General features: G+C 36.3%; 1 protein-coding gene across 1 annotated transcript; it reads right to left on the reverse strand.

The window, feature by feature from the left end:
* Positions 1 to 839: 839 nt before the first annotated feature.
* On the reverse strand, positions 840 to 9,208 carry LOC103719785 (protein Dr1 homolog). The gene is made up of 5 exons (XM_008809179.4): positions 8,884 to 9,208; positions 6,944 to 7,033; positions 3,323 to 3,417; positions 1,345 to 1,413; positions 840 to 1,248 (listed from the first exon to the last, which is right to left on the reverse strand). The coding sequence occupies exons 1-5, from the start codon at positions 8,936 to 8,938 to the stop codon at positions 1,093 to 1,095; spliced, it is 465 nt and encodes a 154-aa protein (XP_008807401.1). The 5' UTR covers positions 8,939 to 9,208; the 3' UTR covers positions 840 to 1,092.
* Positions 9,209 to 19,928: the final 10,720 nt, after the last annotated feature.

The raw sequence follows: 19,928 nt of genomic DNA on the forward strand, positions 1-19,928 counted from the left end.
TTCAACCACCCCCAAACCCATTCAGACTTCATGTAGAGTGCCAGTTCTCTTGAATAATGCTGATCCTCTCCTGCCATTTAGTAGAGGAAACTTTTCATATACATGAAATAAACTCCCCTATTCTACGAGGACAAGATGACAAACATGTTTTATTAGACAAATTAATTACTTAGAGAGAATATGATGTCACAATCTTCAACAAACCTGGCTCTAATTATCATGTTACCTAACTAATGAATCCTCAAAGCTTGATCTTTTAAGAATAATAAGTCAGTGATGAGGGATAATCTATATATTTCGAAAACATAATCTTGAGAAGAAACATATGTTATATGCATATATAACATTATTTTTGTTCTCATGGGAAGAGTACTTGTTCAATAAGTAGACAGAACCCTACTCCTCTCAAAAGTTTTAAAAGCTCCCTGCCAGACCCCAACTACAGGGACATAGCTCAACACTTATAATGGACTTGACCACCGGTTTGATAGCTTTTTAGACTTGAATCAAGACCTTCAAGGGTGACGCAAGCTTCAGGATGTTGTCTCGCTGAACATATTGGCTGCAAGTGAAGGCCTTGAACTACACCAAGTAAATCAACTTGGATGTCCATGGAGGATACAATAACCTTGCCATGTAAGTGGAGCATATCTCATAAGAGGAGGAAAAGAAAAGGGAATATCGCACAATACCAACAGCCGATGATAGAGTGGATCAGCTAATTTTGATCGATCGCATCTTCCTGCACCGAATACATCTTAATCATGATTTTCTCTTTTCCAGCTTGCTCATTTGGAAGTTCAAATGTATCATACTGCTGATGACAGAAAGAGCATCACTGGAGAAAAAGGAGAAGAAAGTCCACCAAGCTCCCAGAATGGAGCAAAAAACAGAACATTACATGCATATATGTACTTTGAAAAAAGCAGTGTTCATGTCTTGGTGTATCTGAACGTACTGAGAGAGCATCCAATTTACCAAGTTCATAACTAGGAGCACAGAAGTGCAATCCAAAAGACAGGCACATACCAAGTTTCATCGAAGCTATGACCAAAACACTTGATAGACAATGTACAATGCTGGGGTTTAATATTAGCTGTCTAAACTGCGGTCTGAGTCTGACTGCCTCTGCACGCTAACTCCATTGTTCATTCTAGCACGAGCCTCAGCAAACATCCTTTGCTGCGCTGCCATTGCTTCTTCCTCGGTCATCTCTGATCCTCCAAATTTACCAACTTTTGGCGAGTCCTGCCAAACAAACATTCACAAAATGTGGAGAGACATTAATTGCAATATCATAAAGATCAGAAAAACTAAAGAAAGCTTGAATGGATGGACAGGTACCAAAGTGTCAAGCTTATGTTGTTCGTATGCTGCATAAACATCCTCAATGTAGTCCCCAAAACCGAGAACCTGGAGCCATCCCAAGTAACATCAAATATATTAGAGCTTACAGCATAGAGGGAATTATGGCTCAGCTAACTGAACCATACAAGACATGCTAAAACAGCCTTTTCTGCAACACAGCGCCCGAAATATATAAAATGTAAGCGGTCTACACTTAGGTTGTAACTTGCGGAAGAAAAAAGAGCTATGCACCCTTGTAGGATAGGGCACCTAAGCTGAATCAAAAATCTTATCATTTCTTGGAGGTAAAAAATATAAAAATATAATTTTATTTTCTATTTTTCATTTTGCAAGCAGGGGTGGGGTGAGTGCACATGTTGGAGTTATCTTCATTTTGGGTGTGCACCGAGGCAAGTATCGAGTTGAATCCCAGCAAGTTAAACAACAGCACAAAACAGAGAAAAGGATAATATGACAACCAAGGATGGCCATATCATATCGTATGCTTATATGCTCTCTGAGAAGTCCGGAGAAATAACAAACCAGGTCCAGGTTACCATCTTTCATCAATAAATTTAACAATTCCAAGAGGGCAAAATTGAATTTTTCTTTCTTTTCTCTTATTTTCTTTTGACAGATCTAAAAGAGATGAAAGTGCAGGCTCACACTTGGATCTTAGGGATAATAACGGGTTATGAAACCAACACTGCCAAAAGCCATTGAAGGTTTATATGAGATGGAAGAAGAGAAAAATATTGGGAGGAAGATAGCCATATCAGTACCAGAAACCCTGGCTCTGGCTGGGATTCACTCATTGATCCAAATTTTGCCAATCGGTGATCAGAGATAATAGAAAAGGTGTTTCCTTAGCAAACCTTCCAACATTGAGAAGATAATTATTGTTCCTCGCTACAACCAGCTTAGGTGATTGAAAAGATCGACGTCCCTGTGAAAGTTTTTTTTTTTTTACTATTGCTTAGAGAACTCTATTCTAGTTTGAAAATTAATTATAAGGACGTTAAGAAAAAAACATTTTTGAAAAAGGAACAGCTGTTCCAGTAGAGAAAACAGCTGCCAGATTATATAGAGAGACAGAACAAGAACAAATAACAAATCGAAGGAACGATCATAAGAAAATCATCTCATGAGTGCCCAAGGTTGTCAAGTAGCTCCCAAGCACACCAAAAATGGCAGGGTGGTGCCAAGGCAGACCACCTAGTGAATTATGCAGTCTATTTAAAGGAAACACTATAGATTTGTAATACCACCATATAGTCTGAACATGTGGGATGAACATGGCATAAGTTCAGTCAAAAATATTTTAGTAGCTTTCCCATAAATTTAACTGACTACAGCTTATTCACCAAAATTTTGAACTGAAAGCTAATTCTTATTGGAATTCCAACAACCTCTAATTATATTATTATGTTTTCAAAACTCAAATTTTCTTGAATTTCATCTTCTTCTCTCTCTCTCTCTCTCTCCAGCCTTGAAAATGTTTTTGCACACCAAAAACTCTTAATGGTTTCTTCTCCCTCTCCTCTCTTTCTTTCATGCGCTCTTACAGACATATAATCATTTCTTAAAACATGAAATAACAGCAGCCAAACTGTACTATTTATATACAGTAGGTATAGTTTTTTTTATTGTAAGAGATGAGAGTTTTGAGAATGAGGGGAACCTACCAACACTGTTTGAGAAAAAAAAATGTTCTTCAAGTGCCTGTTTTGTTAATTGTCAGCATAAAGTAGATAGTAAGGATTCCCTAAGTTGAACTCCCATGTCCTAATTTGGAATTTTAAAACCATTGATTGAAATCAGAAAACTGAAAAATAAGAGCATAAGGATAAAAATTGGCTTTGGAATACTAATGATGCTCAACAGATCATCTTGATCATACAAAACAGGAAAACACGTTGGCAAATAAAAATTTAACAAAATTATGATGCAGGCAAGTGAATTGTAGAAGCAAAACCTCTAGAGCCTTGAGAACATGCTCAGGGGCAATTGTTCTTTTTTCCTCTCGACTGCAGACTTCATTAGACTCGGAAGAAAGAAGGTTGATGAATTCTGCCAATATATGGTAAACAAAAGAAAGTCAGCAGCAATTCAATTGACAAGGCAGTAATGAAATGAAGGATCCAGTCTTTACTCTTTTTTTTTTAAAAAAAAGAAAAGAACAACTGCAACCTTAATGGAAGGAATAAACAAGAAAAAATAAAAATGGACATTAGAATTCTTTCTTATTACAGTAGAAACGTAAAATACAACAACTAGAAAATTGTTAGGAGCTGGAATATTATAAAGAGCATACTCAGAAAAAAAAAAGAATAGAAGTAAAATTTGTGAAAATCCTCCCAACAAATCTAGCAATGCAGAAATTCAACAGACAATGGAAACAGCAATGCTGTACTCCATCCAGATGCTCTTAACTAATACCTTAAGACACTCGCTGGAATTGATCGATCTCCTTAAATCTACGGATTTGAACTTTATAACTCAGCCAAAAAATGCCCTTAAATAAGCCAATCAGAACACTCTTTCTCCCTTCAGTTATTTTAGAACATTGTTTTGTTTAGAGACTGATAACCACAAAGTACCACACTTATAGAACTCGATCACATCTAATAATAAAAATGGAATGTAAAATCTACCTAGAAAAATTATCAACAAAACTTCTCTCGAAAGTTGCAACTAACCCCAATTTTTCACGTTTTGTTATTGGGCCAGATGAGAAATGGGCTAAGGTTTAAGATCAGGTCATAAAATCAACTGAACAATTTCTCTCCAAAGTTGACACCAACCCCAATTTTCCATGTCTATGCTAATTGGTGCACATCAAATGAGCTAGGGTTTGTACTTAAAACCCTGAATCATCTGCAATTATTTCCCTGACATAACACATTATGCCAGTACAAGCCTTCATTAGTTAAATCTTATTGAAGAAAACTCATCCTGGATTTCTGATGTGTAGATGTGGAGTGTTTTAGCCCTGGTAGAAAACTTAAGATATCTGGAGAGACAGGAATGTTAATATGATGTGTGCAAAGTGAAGCAATTTTTTAATATGCAGAATAGCACACACCTAATGACAGACCAAAATATGATAAAACAAGTTGAACTAACATGAGTTGAAGTAAAAGCATATCTAGGCAGCCTACAAAGGTCATACAAGTTTGGTGATTGTACATTTGTGATTGAATGAGCAAATACTACCAAGAAGCTTATAAGACTAAGTATCTGCACAGAATTGATGCTGATATCTAGGTCCCCAAGGATCAGATAATGAAGCTTGTAGAAGTATTCAAACTAAAGATATACCACCACTAGCAGTCTATCTTTTATGTTCCTAAGTAGAACATGTTTGCAGGAACTACTTATTGCTTAAATTAACTGTAGAAGAAAAAACCTACTAAAAACTTTCATGAATTGCTGTTTTTTTCTGTTGTGATCGAAGTCCTAGAAATTGAATTTCCAATAATAGGAGTTGCTACACTTTTATGGTTAACAAATTTCATCAGAACTCAGAGTATTCTTGGTTATATCAATGAGTAAAAGTCAGATGTCCTTTCTTTTTAACCTTCATTTTATTTACTGCACAAGTGCAAGGTCATTGAACTGTCTTTGATAAGAACTAAATGATTTTCCTTTCCTCAATGAATCTATATGACAAAGAAAGTGAAAAATATCCATATACAAGATTTACTTAACAACACATACCTCTCCAGCTTATTTAAGCCATGCCTTTTTTTTCAAAGAGATTATTGTGATGTTGTTTGCAGCACTACTATACTCCTTAGATGATGTTCTGATTTGATCCGTCATCAATTAATACAAATGCAAAGTTTCCTATTAGCCAAACAATCTGAATAATAGTTTCCATGAACAAAGTTATGCATGAAGTTTCTTGATTACTATTTATTAAACTCTCATCATCATATGAGAAGCCATTTTGTCCACAAAAAAGGATCATCTTGGTTCACATCAATTTCCTAATTCTCTCAAAAAGAATCAATTTCCTTAGATATTCTTCTCAAAAAGAGGAAGAAGAAGATTATCCTGAGTGATATCATGTTCTTTGAAATTAGATAAATGGTTCCCTGATTTTCAGCACGAGAAACCTAAATAGCAAATGATGTTAAAGTTATCATTGCTATGTGTAAAACATATAGAAGTCCCCAAATTTATTCCAATTTCCATTACAAGAAACAGAATCTATTCAAAGGGCTATGACCAATTTACTAGGCTACTCCATCTACATTTTCCACATCCCCAACCAAACTGAACCCACTGGCTAGTCACGGCTTCTCCACCTTGTTGTTGCACCTTGACTGTGCAGGTTGAATAGTCGCATCACAAGAAAGTAAAATATACTAGTTCAGCTGGCCCTCAATCTCAGTAGCTAGAAATTTGACATGTTAATTCAACTCAAAAGAATATTAACATTGACTTTCAGACCTGAAGAATCTATTTCTGAAGGGCGCCTGACTGTTTAAAATCATTGGATGTGCTAATATAATAAAAATTCTGAAAGCCACATAGATGATGCACTTGCAGGCAAAAATTCCCAAGTCCTGCAAAGCACGTTGCCACTCAACGAGCTTCAAGGAAGGCAAGTGGCTCGACCTTCTAAATTCACAGCAAGGATGTGACTTAAAAATACAGGGAAGTTCCTTTGCAAGAAAATGGTTAAAAAAAGGTGGTTACTTCCTAGTAGATGTCTCTTTTGAGAAGCTGTAGAAAAATGCATGATAATTTATTACTGAGGTGAGAACTAACAGGAATACTGGAGTTGGAAGTGACAGTTTGAACTTGATTTCGTTAGTTGTAGCCCTATCAGTAGGCTTGTTGGATACCGCTGCTGGTTTTTATTCTAATATTTTTCTTTTTCTAAATAAAAAGAAGGGAAATCAGGGAAAAGGATCTTTGAATATGAAAAGCTAGAATTTTTAGTAGTTAAGAACATGCCAATAAATAACCTGATACTGTGTCAATAATTGGCACTCTCCTCTACCTAAAATATGGCAGGAAAATTATCAACGTAAGAGAGATAATGGCATTTAATGATCACGGAATCAATAAAAATAACAACAAGCTTCTGGAGAAGATCCTATGGATCTTTACAACGAAGAAAAATCTTCAAGATCGTTTTATTTAAATTATAAGAGACTTCTTCCTCTGAAAGCCCATTCACTGATTACATTTTAGATTTTCTTCTAGAAAGGTTGCTAAAAGATTCTGACTGGGTCAGAATGGGTTTGATTGTTTGTCAATTCCTTACAAGTTTACCCGGAAAGGACAGGAAAAAAAAAAAACTTTGTTAGATAAAATATGCATGTATATTAAGAAACTGCACACAAATGGTCATTTTCCATACAAAATTGAGGATAAATTATCCAAGAGATTATGCTAATATTAGTAAGGCATTTTTATTATACAAAACATGATTTCTTAACAATGAGAACACAGAAAACCTTGTCTAACATTTACAGATAAAGAAGCTATACAAGAAGGACAAGGTCCACTTGAATAACATGGATGAAATCAAATGCAACTTAACAACAAAGGTATATGTATGTTCATTATGGATTATTACCTACGCAACACTCAACAAGAAGGTCCTGAGCATCTCTTGCTACACGAACATCAGGTGGCAGCATTTCTTTAATAATCTTAAACATGGTTGCTGTAAAAGTATCAAGAAATATATGTGAGTAGGATACCATAGTAAAATCACTTTAAAAAAAGAACTAGAAAATTTCTTCACCCTATCTAACAAAGGGTGTTCTTGAGTTGCAACTTGCAAGCATATAGCTAAGGTTGTGGTCTTGAATGTATACTAAGATATTTATTTTGAATGTATGCTAAGAGATTTACTTCAAAATTGCCAATAGAATCCAATTAGTATAATACCCTGGTTTTTGTTAGCATAGGTCTCATGCATAAATACATGCAACTTCGTAAATTATAAGATTCTGAAAAAAGAATCTCTATAACAAGAATTTTTACTGAAAAAAAAGAGAGAATCTAATTCATGCACTAAAAATGCAATCTGCATAAGAGGATAATGTCTCAGAGGGTGGTGGACAGCTGGGGTATTGCTAGAGGGTAGCAATGGATGGTACATTTCAATTGTCCTTCATATCTCTTAGCTTCAAGCTTGAACTTGAAATTAAGGTGTCAGTGGAATTATATCTAAATTTGAATCCACAGTTTTAAAACATTTGGATACATGTTGACATCAACATAATCAAGAAAAAACAACTTGGGCTGGACTACTCTCAGTGTTACCCAGGAAGTTTTACTACTACTTGTTAATTCGGTTTTCCCATCAAAGTTTAAGCTGCAAAGAGCAAATTTTACTGCGATGATTTCTAACAGGTTAATTTGTTAAAGAAATTAACATGCATTAAGTATAGAACATCAAATATCCATATATTATCGCATGGATGGAACCTACTGATGTCACACAATCTAGTAGAAAATAGAAATTATACCAGTAAAAATAGCAGCTTTATACTAATGAATTGATAAGATCAAAATTTTTTAATATAACAAACAATTCACCTATTTATATTGCTTTTATTCAACCAAATGCACAGATTTTAGGTCTCTCAATCTTTATTTCTTCTTCCAGAAATTTAATCATTTATAAACGAATGATCATTTGTTACTTGTTAGCAACCAAATGCTTCAAACTAAAGGAATCAAAATTACAAGATAAACATATAAATATCCTTTGAAATGTGAACATCACCATTCTTCATCTCTAAATTGTCTTAATGATGTTATACAGAAATCATGTAAACCCTGCCTAAAATACCTAGTTATCTGCTCATTTTCGGAACATGTCCATTAACCCCAGTTTGGTTAATTTCAACCCAAATGAAGTTCACCACTCACCAAAAATTTGATCCACTTTTGATATTCAGCCATCAACATGACCAAACCAAGAAATCATGTGTAGAATACACCTTTCTGCTATGAGATTGATATGCAATAGCAAAGCATACAAGATAGTGATAACCCTAAAGCAATAGATATATACCACCAAAACATGGCAATACAAGAATGTCATCACGAACTTTCGTATAGATGAGCTTAAGCACTCACTCAATATAGTGATAATGCCAATATACTTCGTAAAAAAGTTGCAACAGAAGTGTTAAATTAGCCCTTCAGACTTCCAGTATCAAAATCTAAGCATGTATCATTCAATCAAAATGAGTTTCCAATTGAAGTGTAGGATGACAAGATATGTTTTTTCGTGCCAAAGTTGAAATTTTCACATAGACCTAAGTCTGACAACTACAACAGGATTCAAACACTGCAAGTTAGAAAATACCAATCATATCAAAGAAAAAGAATCCAAGCTTTTTCCTTCATAAAAGACCAAGATGTTCAATGTATAACAGCACAGTAAGTAAAATCAACCATAGAAATTAAGAACAACAAAACTATCAAACTCTTGGAATAAATCAACCAACTGATATGTTCATTTGAGGTTCGCCAGGAAATAAAGAAAAAAAATTACACCTTTAGGAAGCGAGACGTCGTCTTTTGACTTCCCGACGATGTCCATCGGATCCATCTCCGAGATCGATCCAATAGAGATTGAATCCTAAACAGTTTACGGATCTCGATCAAGTCAAGACGGCAGATGCGAAACTACTCAAGGAAACAATAGGAAGCGCCGATCGAGAAGGCAATTCGGAAACTTTGGGGGTTCCAAAGGTTCGAAATCGATCGGAAAAACGGCGGATTCGAACGAAGTGAAGAGATAATGAGACAATATCCAGAAAGACGAAGAGATGTCGGATTAGGGCAAGAGAAGGAAAGGAGAGAGACGGAGAAAGACGCGAAGATGAGGCAAAATTACAAAAAACACCTTGGACAATTGCGGTTCCTTTCGGAGTCCTCTTTGCAGATAAACCCTAGCAAAATACTATTTTAGATTAGCCTGTCACTTTTTAGAATTTGTTAAAAAAATTATTAACATTCCTAAGGAGCTTTCTGTAAACGAACACCAGTAAAATATTACCAAGTTCTCTGCTTCTACTAATTCAGTTATTCTTTTCTCCTCATTTTAGTTGGAAAAGGTAAGAAGTACCTCCTTGTGAGTTTGAAACCTTTGGACCTCTTCAAAAACAGCTCTTAAGAAAGGGGTGTTAATGAAGTTGAACTAACATTTGTTGGTCTTCTCATGTAGATGTTTAATCTATAAAACATATTTTATATTTACTTATTAAGGATAATAAATGAATATTTTTGTAGAATAAGAGGTTTCTTGTATTTTGTTACATTCTTTCTTTCCTTCTTTTTTTTTTTAATAATGGTGTGAACTTAGTGGAGATACTATTGACGACATGATCGAAAGATGCGGACAAGCTAATTACATGATTAGAGTAGTAAAACAAGTAATTTCTGCCGTAGTTGTTTCTAGCTAGTAATTTCAAATTGGATCATTCAAAGATGTGAAATAGCCATGCACAAAAACAATAAGTAACAGAATACTATTATACAAATTAAGAGAATAACTTTGTAAGTGATTAATGAAGCAACTTGTAATCTTTAGCAAGTACCATGTTGTTAGAAGACGCAAAAGAAAAGTGGAACCTAGTCTTGCATGAAAGAGGCTTCCTTTGCTTTCAATTGGTTTTCTTGCTTCTTAAGAGACATTGCATTTATGTTTTGTTATTTGCACGAAAACTAACTTCAGAGATGTACGACACATATATCAACATGCTATGTAGAATACTAGTTTTCGTTTTACTTCTTTGTATTTCAACTTGTTCTTGTTAACAATTACTTTAGTCAATTATATTCCTTCTGATCATAATTGGGGTGGCAAACTGATTAGTAATTTCCATAAATGCATTATATCATTGTCAAATTCATCGACTAACATTATGAATACTTGATATGTCATCACCCACCCTCCATATGCCGACTTGTTCAAAAGTTGCCCACTAAAATCACAAATCTAGTGGGGACTCTATAAACCATAAAGAAGGAAATTAAATTTCTATTGTCTAGCATTCAGATGTTAGCAAAAGCAATTACTGATACACTCATTGGTAGGCAAGTAACTTACCTACAAAAATGAAACATCTGAAATTAAGAGAAAAACCAACCTTGTGTGAAGAAAATGGACTTAAAGAGCATTATGCAGAAGTAGATGATCTTGTTTAGCCAAAATAGAGCACATAAAAGTGCAGTGACTCTTCCTGTGCAAAGGGATCGGTGCTCATTATTAGTGAGCATATGACTAAAGGATTTGAAAAGGCTAAAAGATCTAAATACTAATAAGAAATTGACCTCCAGTTCATATCTAAACTAATGGCATACTCAGAAATTGCGCAGGTTCATCGGGTAAGCTTCAGACTATACAAGAGATCTTTCTATCAGATCTATATCCAAATCAAGATACATTTTGGGTATAATTGCAGATCGACTAAAGCCCAATTGAGGGAGGCCCCTTCATAGATATGTTCTCAATATTTTTTTCATTAGAGCTAGCTATTTTCCTTTTCACCAACTTGTTAAAGTTTGCTAAGCTATAAGTAAAAATAGTTTGAGATGACATAAAATCTAGTCTGGCTTGAGGATTGGAAAGGTGCTATTGAGGATTATGTTTTTTTCTATCATTCTCAAGTTCAAATTCATCGAGTCATTGAGAATATCGAATTGCATTGGGATTCACTAAAAAGATCATTAGAATGAATTAAAAGCAAAGCTATTGTAAGCAATCCAAGAAGCTAGAGAAAAATCTTCATTTCTCATTATCTGCTACCTAACAAAAATAAATTTCTTTTTGTATCAGAGCACATATTAAGGGATACACTCCAGTCTACTGATACTAAAATTAAGTCAACTATGCTCGAAAAAACTTATGTTTTGATGAGGCTTTGCTATTGGATATTCTGCTGTCTAATTGATATCACAAACCAGTGAGAGGCAAATGTTGCTTGTCCTCGTATAAAACATGTCATTGGTTATAGGATGCTCCTCGTAATTGTGAAGTCAATTAGTAAAGCATTAGGGCAAACCAATGATAAAACAACAACTATTTTTTCAAGCAATGGACAAATATGGATTGATACCCAGCAAACTTGGTTTTGCATATTGAGGAAAAGAAACAGCTATTCTCTATTATTTTTAATTTAGGTGAATGACAAACAATTTTTTCTTTTACTAAATTTTCATAACAAAGATAAAGCATACTTGAAGAATAGAATTGGAAAAGAAAAGGAGAGAAAATTGAAATGTCCCAAGCCACCTAAACTAGCATAGACACTTTATTATGGCTAACAAAGAACATGCCTTAAAAAATAGATCATATAGGTAATAAATCATTATATATGTCATGTCTACAGATGACTAAGGCAGAAGCTTAGTTTCCATCATACCCTGTTAATTATATCAAGCGTGACTAAATAAAATTTGGCATATTAAAATCCAACCACATTTTTTCAGAGATCAAAACATTGTAAATAATGTCATTGCCACGTATTATTGTTTTGGCTAGACTTTTGTCCAATTAGCCATCAATATTAGCATATATATCAGCTACTTTATTTCATTGAAACTGTTATCCCGAACTTTGTTGGCCCTCCTTTTCTGCCCCATTCCGGATGAACCAGAAAACTTGCAATCCTAGGGAAGCATTGGATGATGCATGCACGGGCATGCCATTGGTGTTGGATCCATTGGACGAATGATGATCTGAAGGGAGGATATATATTAGTACTGGTCCAGATGCCTTAATCTTTAAAGGCTTTCGTTACCGTCACACTACCATTCGAAGAAGATAGATCTGGATAGAAATGTAGCAGGAGACTATGGTAAAAATGTAAATAGAATATCCTTGATATACCTTCTCTAATTGCTTTTCCATTATACTAATATTGTTCAGCCCACAGCTGTCCTAAATATGGCAAGTGTATATGTATAGTAATAGCTAATTGTAACATTTTCCAAACTAGCTCTTGGTAGAGCTGCTTGTATTCTTTATAATGGAACGATCCCCAATAAATAAGATTGAAGAAGATTGATCTTTTTTCCTCATATATCCACTTCATATCTATTCTCATGGTATCAGAGTCAGGTTCTAATCTCTCTCGTCAAATCAGCTGGTTCTTATTCGGCATCATATTTTGGTAATTTGTGGCTGTCTTGAGCATGGTTTTCTCATCTTATGGTCTCTCCTTTTGTTGATTTGTACTCGACGTTGCTTTCGTTTGCGGTGAATTTCCTCCTTTCATCTTTTTTTTTCTCTTTTTCAATGAAGAATCATCGTTATGCTGTTAAGCTAGATGGTGAAAATTACTTCTTATGGTCTTCCTATTTTCAAAACTTCTTGGAAGGACAAGAACTATGGGGCTATGTTGATGGAAGTATCACAAAACCAAAAGATGGATCTATTTCAAAATGGGTGATGAATAATGCTAGAATAAAGACATGGATTATGAAATCTATAGAAAGTTCTATTGTTGTAAACTTGAGTCCTTTAGCTATTGCAAAAGATATGTGGGAGTATCTTAAATTAATTTTTCAGCAAAGTAATGGGCTTAATTATATCAACTCGATCAAGAATTGAGTTCTATTACTCAAAGTTCTAAAAGTGTGCAGAAATTCTATTCTGCAATGATGCTGATCTGGAATGAGATAGATATGATTAATGCTGATATTCCTGAAGCTGTTGTCGAAACTATTTGCATATTACGACATCGTTCTCGTTCTCATCAGTTTCTGATGAAAATGAGACCATAGTTTGAGCATGTCTGGGCATCCATACTCAATCGTGGAGGAAGTGCTGACTTTTATAAAATAGTTGTTGAATTACTTGCAGAAGAGACTTGTTTGAAATCTTTTTCCTCTGTTTTGCCTAAGATGCATCTCTTGATGCTGCTCTTATCGCCAGTACACACAAAGGGAAGGAGCGTGACATGAGCAAGGTTGAATACTACTCTTGTCATGAATTGGGGCACTTAGCAAGTCATTGCAAGAAGAGAGTTACAAATATCAACACTAATCTCTTCTATAAGTATTGCAAAGAGAAAGGATATTTGATTGAACAATGCAAGAAACGGCCTCTATGCAAAGAACCATCCAAAGTATATGCTGCCTTTTCAACTTCAAGTATTGATCCATATGCTCAAACTACTTCATTCGAGGTCTCATCTTACCCTTCCAATCAGTCTCCACTCACACCAGATTTTCTCCAATAAGTCATACAAGTTGTTCATTCTTCTGGTTTTGGTAAGCTTAATACTAAAACTTTTTGGATCTTAGACTCCGGTGGTACACATCACATAACTAAAAATTTAGATCTATTCAAGAAAACAGTGCCAAATGATAAAGATGAGAGAATCCTTGTTGCCAATAGACAATCCCTTGATGTTAAAAAAATTGGTTCATTATCAATTCCTCTTTCCGACTCATCTCCATTATTTCTTTTCCATGTATTATATGTGCCCAAGTTATCTGCTAATTTGATTTCAATTAGTTAACTTGTGAAACAAAATTACCATGTCTCATTTTCTTTCATTGGTTGTGTAATACAGGACCCGCAGACCGGAAAGGTGATTGGGAGAGGCTGTAAAAATGGAAAACTTTTTGTGTTGGACTTCGAAACATCATCAACTCCTCTTAAATGCTTTCTTGCTCCTTCTAGTTCTGAAATAAATTCTGCAAATAAACTTTGGAGGCTCTGTGTTGCCCAAAGAGACAACCCAAGGGGGGGGGGGGTTGAATTGGGTTTGGATTAATTCTCGACCAATTAAAAACTTGATTAGTAAATAATTAAATCTAATGCAAGCAAGTTAATTAAGCTTCTTGATGAGGAGATTGGAAGAGACAAATAGCCAATGCAAACACAAAAAGATTTTATAGTGGTTCGGAGCCAACCCTTGTTCCTATGTCCACTCCCCAAGCTTCACTTGGGAGTTCACTATAATCCCTTGGATTACAGCCGGTTGTTTTACAAGTTCACAACCCAACTTGTTGTTTTCGCGAGATCTCAACGAACTCGGTCGGTTTTCATAGGCTCACCAACTAGAACCATCCGATTGTTTTTCCGGGATCACAATCAAACCCTTACACCGTTGGTTTTAACTTTGGCTCACCAACAAACTTTACAACCCTTGATTCAATCCTTGATTGAATCAAGTAAGAAAAGTAGTGTTTGGGATTTCACATAGAAAGCTTCTAAACAAGCAGATGTGGAAACAATAAATGCAAAGTAAAGGTTAGAAGCCCTCAAATAGATTTTGGAATGGAAAGTAGGGACTTCTCGATTTCTGGATCTCCTCTGGAAAGTACTGGAGATTTGAGGACAGTAGGAGAGCCTCGAAAGTGAAGGAAGTGCTTGTCGGATGGAGTTGAATGCACCTCTTTCTTCTTTTGTTTGTATTTACTCTTGAGAACTCTTGGTAGGTGGAAATACCTTTTTACTTGAATGGAATAGCTCTCTACTTATCTACTACTATTTACTCTGGCTATTTAAACAGTCTCTTTTGAAAAATAGCCGTTAGACATTGATTTATGGCCGTTCTGCACAGTCTGCTTCTCCTGACAATGTATCCATTGGGGTCGTAGTCGACTCGGCTGTTGCTGGAGTCGACTCATGCTTTACTGAAGATGACTCGCCCACTTTCAGGATTTGAATTAAAGTGACGTCCCAACCTGGAGTCGACTCGGTTCAACCCTGGAGTCGACTCGCCAAGATCTGAAGATGACTCGGCATTTTGGAGACGGCTCATTCTCAGGATTCCAGAGATCTATTTTTCTGCATTTCTCTCTCGAGTCGACTCGGATCCTCTTGGAGTCGACTCGGCTCTCAGAGCCCGAAAAACCGATCCTCTGTCTATTGATCTGAGCTGCCTCGGAGTCGACTCGCACTTTCCTAGAGTCGACTCGGCTGACTTGGGGTCGACTTCCAATTCTCGGGGTCGACTCGTTCACAGGGTCACTGAGTTTGGTTTTCTGCCTTTCAGTCCGCTTTCCTATAAGAGTCGACTCTGGCATGTTTAGGAGTCGACTCGCCAAACGTTGGAGTCGACTCGCATCCTTCTGGAGGCGACTCGGTAACAGGGTCTAGAAAACACTTCTCTGTCTTTCTGTCTGTTACTTCTTAGAGTCGACTCGGAACCGTCGGGAGTCGACTCGGCAAGCATCGGAGTCGACTCGAAGCCTTCTGGAGTCGACTCGGTGATAGGGTCTGAAGTTCATCTTTCTGTCCTTCTGTCTGTTCTCAGTCGGAGTCGACTCGTAGTGTACCGAAGTCGACTCGAACTTGTGCCAGAACCTCTGAAATACTTAGAGTCGACTCGCAATCTTCCGGAGTCGACTCGAGATTCAGACTTTGGCTTAATTGAGTTCAACACTTAGCCAAAATTCTTTGAACCAAAGCTCGATGCTCTTAAAGATAAATTCACAGATATTTGCCTGAAACACTAGATTGAATTCATTAGTACAACATGAAATATACTCAAATGTTTTGAGCTCATCAAAATCAAAAGGGGTATAATCAATCACTCCACAATCTTCCCCTTTTTGATGATGACAAAATATTGAGTAATTGTAAAGTGAATTGCCCAACTAAGAGGTGATTTATAGTAAAGTTTTGAAATGAATTCAAATGTCTAGTCATTTAAAATTGAAAGGTATGAAACAGTAAATCCTGAAATTAAAGCTCCCTCTTTCATTTGGAATTATATAAGCCTTCAAATCATGCAATCAATTGTTTGGCTTATATGTGATTAATGAATTTGCTTTCTTAAGATTTCAGATTCTCTCCCTCAACATGTGCATTCAATTTTGTTTAAGTTTTCTGAATTCACTACCAGAAAATACGCGTATAGTGACGGAAAATTCGTGGCGGACCGTTATCAGTCACTATTTGTAACTGATTAGTGACTGACAGAAATTTGGTCACCGTGGTATAAAATTAGTGACCGATTAGTAACAGACCGGTCACAGAATGCGCGGATAGGATGGGCGCCAAAACTTAATGACCATCATAGTGACGGGGTATCTGTCAGCAATATGATAACCAAAATTGCAACCAGACAGTGACAAATTCAGCCGTCACAAATATCATAACCCAAGTATTTATAAATTTTTAAAAATTATTTTTGGCGGTGACAGGTTATTAACAAAAATTTCCATCACCAAATTTAATTTTTAATTCCAAAAATATTAAAAATATTATTTTTGAGTAAATCTAAATTAAAAAAAAGATAAAAGGAGGAAAATCCAAAATGAAACTAAGTGTGCCCGCCGTCCCGCCCAAATTTCTTCGATAACCCAAATTCCAATCGCTCTCCAGAAAACTCAAATTTCTTCTTCTCATTTTCATATCTCATGGTGTCGGCCATGACTCATTTGCACCCCTATTGCAACTTTCCTGCAATCGGATTGGATTTTGGAAGAAGGTCTGGAATTTTTTTACCATGCTTTATAGTTCAAAAATATTTTTTCCTTCGTCCAATTAGCCTTATAGATAAAAAATAGTTTGATATGAAATTTGGCTTGCAAACCGACTTAGCCCAATCAGCCTTATAGATAAAAAATACTTTAATATGAAATTTGGCTTGCAGACCGACTTAGTGGAGTCCCGAGTTAGGGATTTGGCATCGCGGCTTCCCATCTCCTCTCCTCTCCTCCACCTCCGGCCTCTCCTCTCCGGCTCCCCCTTGCCGACCATTTTTGCCTCCCCTCCGGCTTCCCATCTCCTCTCCTCTCCTCCACCTCCGGCCTCTCCTCTCCTCCACCTCCGGCCTCTCCCTCTCCTCTTCGGCTACATCATGCCTCCCGATCGCGGCTACATCACCTCGTCGACGCCCCCCTCCTTCTTGCTCGTCGGCTAGGGTTTTCAGAACCCACAACTGGGCTTCCCGGAGGTAAACCCTAACCTACCGAGGGTTTCATTATCTCTTTGCTCGGCGCCTGTGTTCATCTCCTTCTCACCCGGGACCAAACTTGTGGCTACATCACCCCGTCGGCGCCCCCCTCTTTCTTGCTCGTCGGCTAGGGTTTTCAGAACCCTAAACTGGTTCTTCCCGGAGGTAAACCCTAACCCCATTTTCTTTTACCCCATGATAACAAAGTAAAAGAAACGAAGGTGTTCATCTCCGCCTGTGTTTGCATCTCTTTGTGTTCATCTTCATCTAGTCATTATCTGGCATAGCAACTGACATAGTTCATCTTAAGAATGCAAAGGTGTTCATCTCCGCCTGTGGATCCGTCGGCGCCCCCCTCCCATTTTAATATGCTGGGATTATTCTTGATGCAACTCGAGTTGTATTGCAAGCATTATTGTTCAATCTTAAACCCATTTGTTAAGCTCTGTTATTATTGTTAAGCTCTGTTTAAGCTCTGTTATTGTTCAATCATGGTCTGTGTAAGCTTTGTTTGCAACTCGCTTGAATCAGTAGATTATTATAGACCCATTTGCAGCCCAACTTGCTTGCAACTCGAGTGGAGAGACTTGTCTAAAATAAGCTCTGTTTAAAAAATCTTAAACCCATTTGCCAGCTCTGTTGTAATTTCATATGAAAATAAGCTCATGGATTTTAGTGATTTGATGGTTTCTTCTGTCAGCTCTGTTGTAATCTTAAAATAAGCTCATGGATTTTAGACCTTTGATGTCTAAAATAAACCCATTTGCTAGCTCTGTTGTAATCTTAAAATAAGCTCTGTTGAAAAATAAGCTGTTGTAATTTTGAGGGTTGATGGGTTGGGACTCTGTAAAGTTCGTGGATTTTAATTTCTTCATCATGTTATTCATTACTACAATCATTGTTCATCTACAAGGAAAAATGGAAAGTGGTGGAAAGTGGTGTTGCTTCATGGTTGTGACTTATTTCCAGTGTGCAATCAAGAAGCTGGTCAAAAGGCTTGCTAAGAAGTACCATGCTTTCCTAGCATCAGAGGCGATCATGTATATTGACATTTGTTCTATGTGAAGCAGATAGTATTCCATATGTAAATTTGGATGATTTGACTTGTATTTCTTGTCTTTGTAAAGATTAAATGCTTTTTGAATATTGCTGGTATTAGATGAATGAACAGATAACGTGTAAAGATTAATTTCTTATGTTCAGCTTTTTGTAAAGATTGAATGCTTTTTCAATGTCAATGATGCTGGGACAAGATTAAATGACTTATTTTTGTCATGCTTATGATAACTTCTCATTTTCATAAATATCATACCAGTTTTTGTTTCTTTTACATTTTTTATGATCTTGCCTTTCATGTTTTTAATGATCCAGTTTTTCTTATGTTGTTTTCTTTTTTAATCATCTCTCTAATATTTTCTAGGCTTTCTTATGTTGTTTTATTTTTTTGATTTTTAGAGGAACTATGTCAGTTGATCGTAATTGGATGTACCACCGACTTAGTGAAAATGGTTATATAAGAGCTGAGTTCTGTGATGGAGTTAAAGGGTTCCTTGAGTTTGCATTTACTCAGTTAGAGTATTGTAGTGGTGATAAGATTAGATGCCCTTGTATAAGATGTGACAACCAGAAATTTCTTAACTGTGATACGGTCAATATTCATCTGTTGAGAAAGGGGTTTACACCGGGGTATTCAACATGGTTTGCACATGGGGAGTTACTTAGTGCAGTTGCTCCTATAAGTACAAGTGCAGTAGAAGCATCGACATCAATGGATGTTGGTTATGAACATGGTCAGCAATATAGAACCATGGTGATGGAAGCTATGGGTCCAGAAGAGGAACTTCATTTGAGGAGTGCACTTGAAGTTAATCATGAGGAAGAGCCAAACAAGGATGCTGCAGATTTTTATTCTTTGTTGAAAGATGCAGAAGTACCTTTGTGGGAAGGGTGTAAAAAACACTCTAAGTTATCTGCTATTAGTCAATTATTAAATTGCAAGTCTGAATTTAATATGAGTATATCTTGCTATGATCGAATCATGAAAATAGTGAAGAATATGTTGCCGGAAAGTGAGAAGCTGCCCTCTGATTTCTATCAATCAAAGAAGATGCTTCGGAAGTTGGGATTGGAGTATACAAGTATTGATGTTTGTGAGAATAATTGTATGCTATTCTATAAGAAAACAGAGAATTTGATTGAGTGTACTATTTGTGGTCATCCTCGATATAAACTTAGAAGAAATAATGGTGGTGGTAGGAGAAAAGATATTCCTTATAGAAGGTTGCGATATCTTCTAATAACACCAAGACTTCAGAGGCTTTTTATGTCAAGCAGAACAGCTGAAAACATGTCATGGCATGTGAAGGAAGGTGATTCAGATGAGATGGTGCATCCTGCTTGTGGGGAGGCTTGGAAGCACTTTGACCGCATTCATCCATCTTTTTCTACCGAGCCTCGTAATGTGAGACTTGGGTTATGTCGGATGGTTTTAACCCTTTTAGCCAAGCAGCTCGTCCTTATTCTTGTTGGCCAGTTTTCGTAACAGTTTACAATCTTCCACCATCAATATGTATAAAACGACCCTACATTTTTCTAAGTTTAGTCATTTCTGGACCTAAGAGCCCCGGCAAAAGAATCGAAGACAGAGCAATGGCCGAGAGCCAACCCTTAAAGCCC

Source organism: Phoenix dactylifera, chromosome 15, assembly GCF_009389715.1.
Source record: "Phoenix dactylifera cultivar Barhee BC4 chromosome 15, palm_55x_up_171113_PBpolish2nd_filt_p, whole genome shotgun sequence".
Taxonomy (NCBI): Eukaryota; Viridiplantae; Streptophyta; class Magnoliopsida; order Arecales; family Arecaceae; genus Phoenix; species Phoenix dactylifera.

Bases quoted from the DNA above. Each gene is read 5' to 3' on its own strand.
- LOC103719785 (XM_008809179.4), bottom strand. From the start codon at position 8,938: ATGGATCCGATGGACATCGTCGGGAAGTCAAAAGACGACGTCTCGCTT. The intron at 7,034-8,883 runs GTGTAATTTTTT...ATACTTTTACAG, and splicing joins CGACGTCTCGCTTCCTAAAG to CAACCATGTTTAAGATTATT. The intron at 3,418-6,943 runs GTAATAATCCAT...ATATATTGGCAG, and splicing joins TCTTGTTGAGTGTTGCGTAG to AATTCATCAACCTTCTTTCT.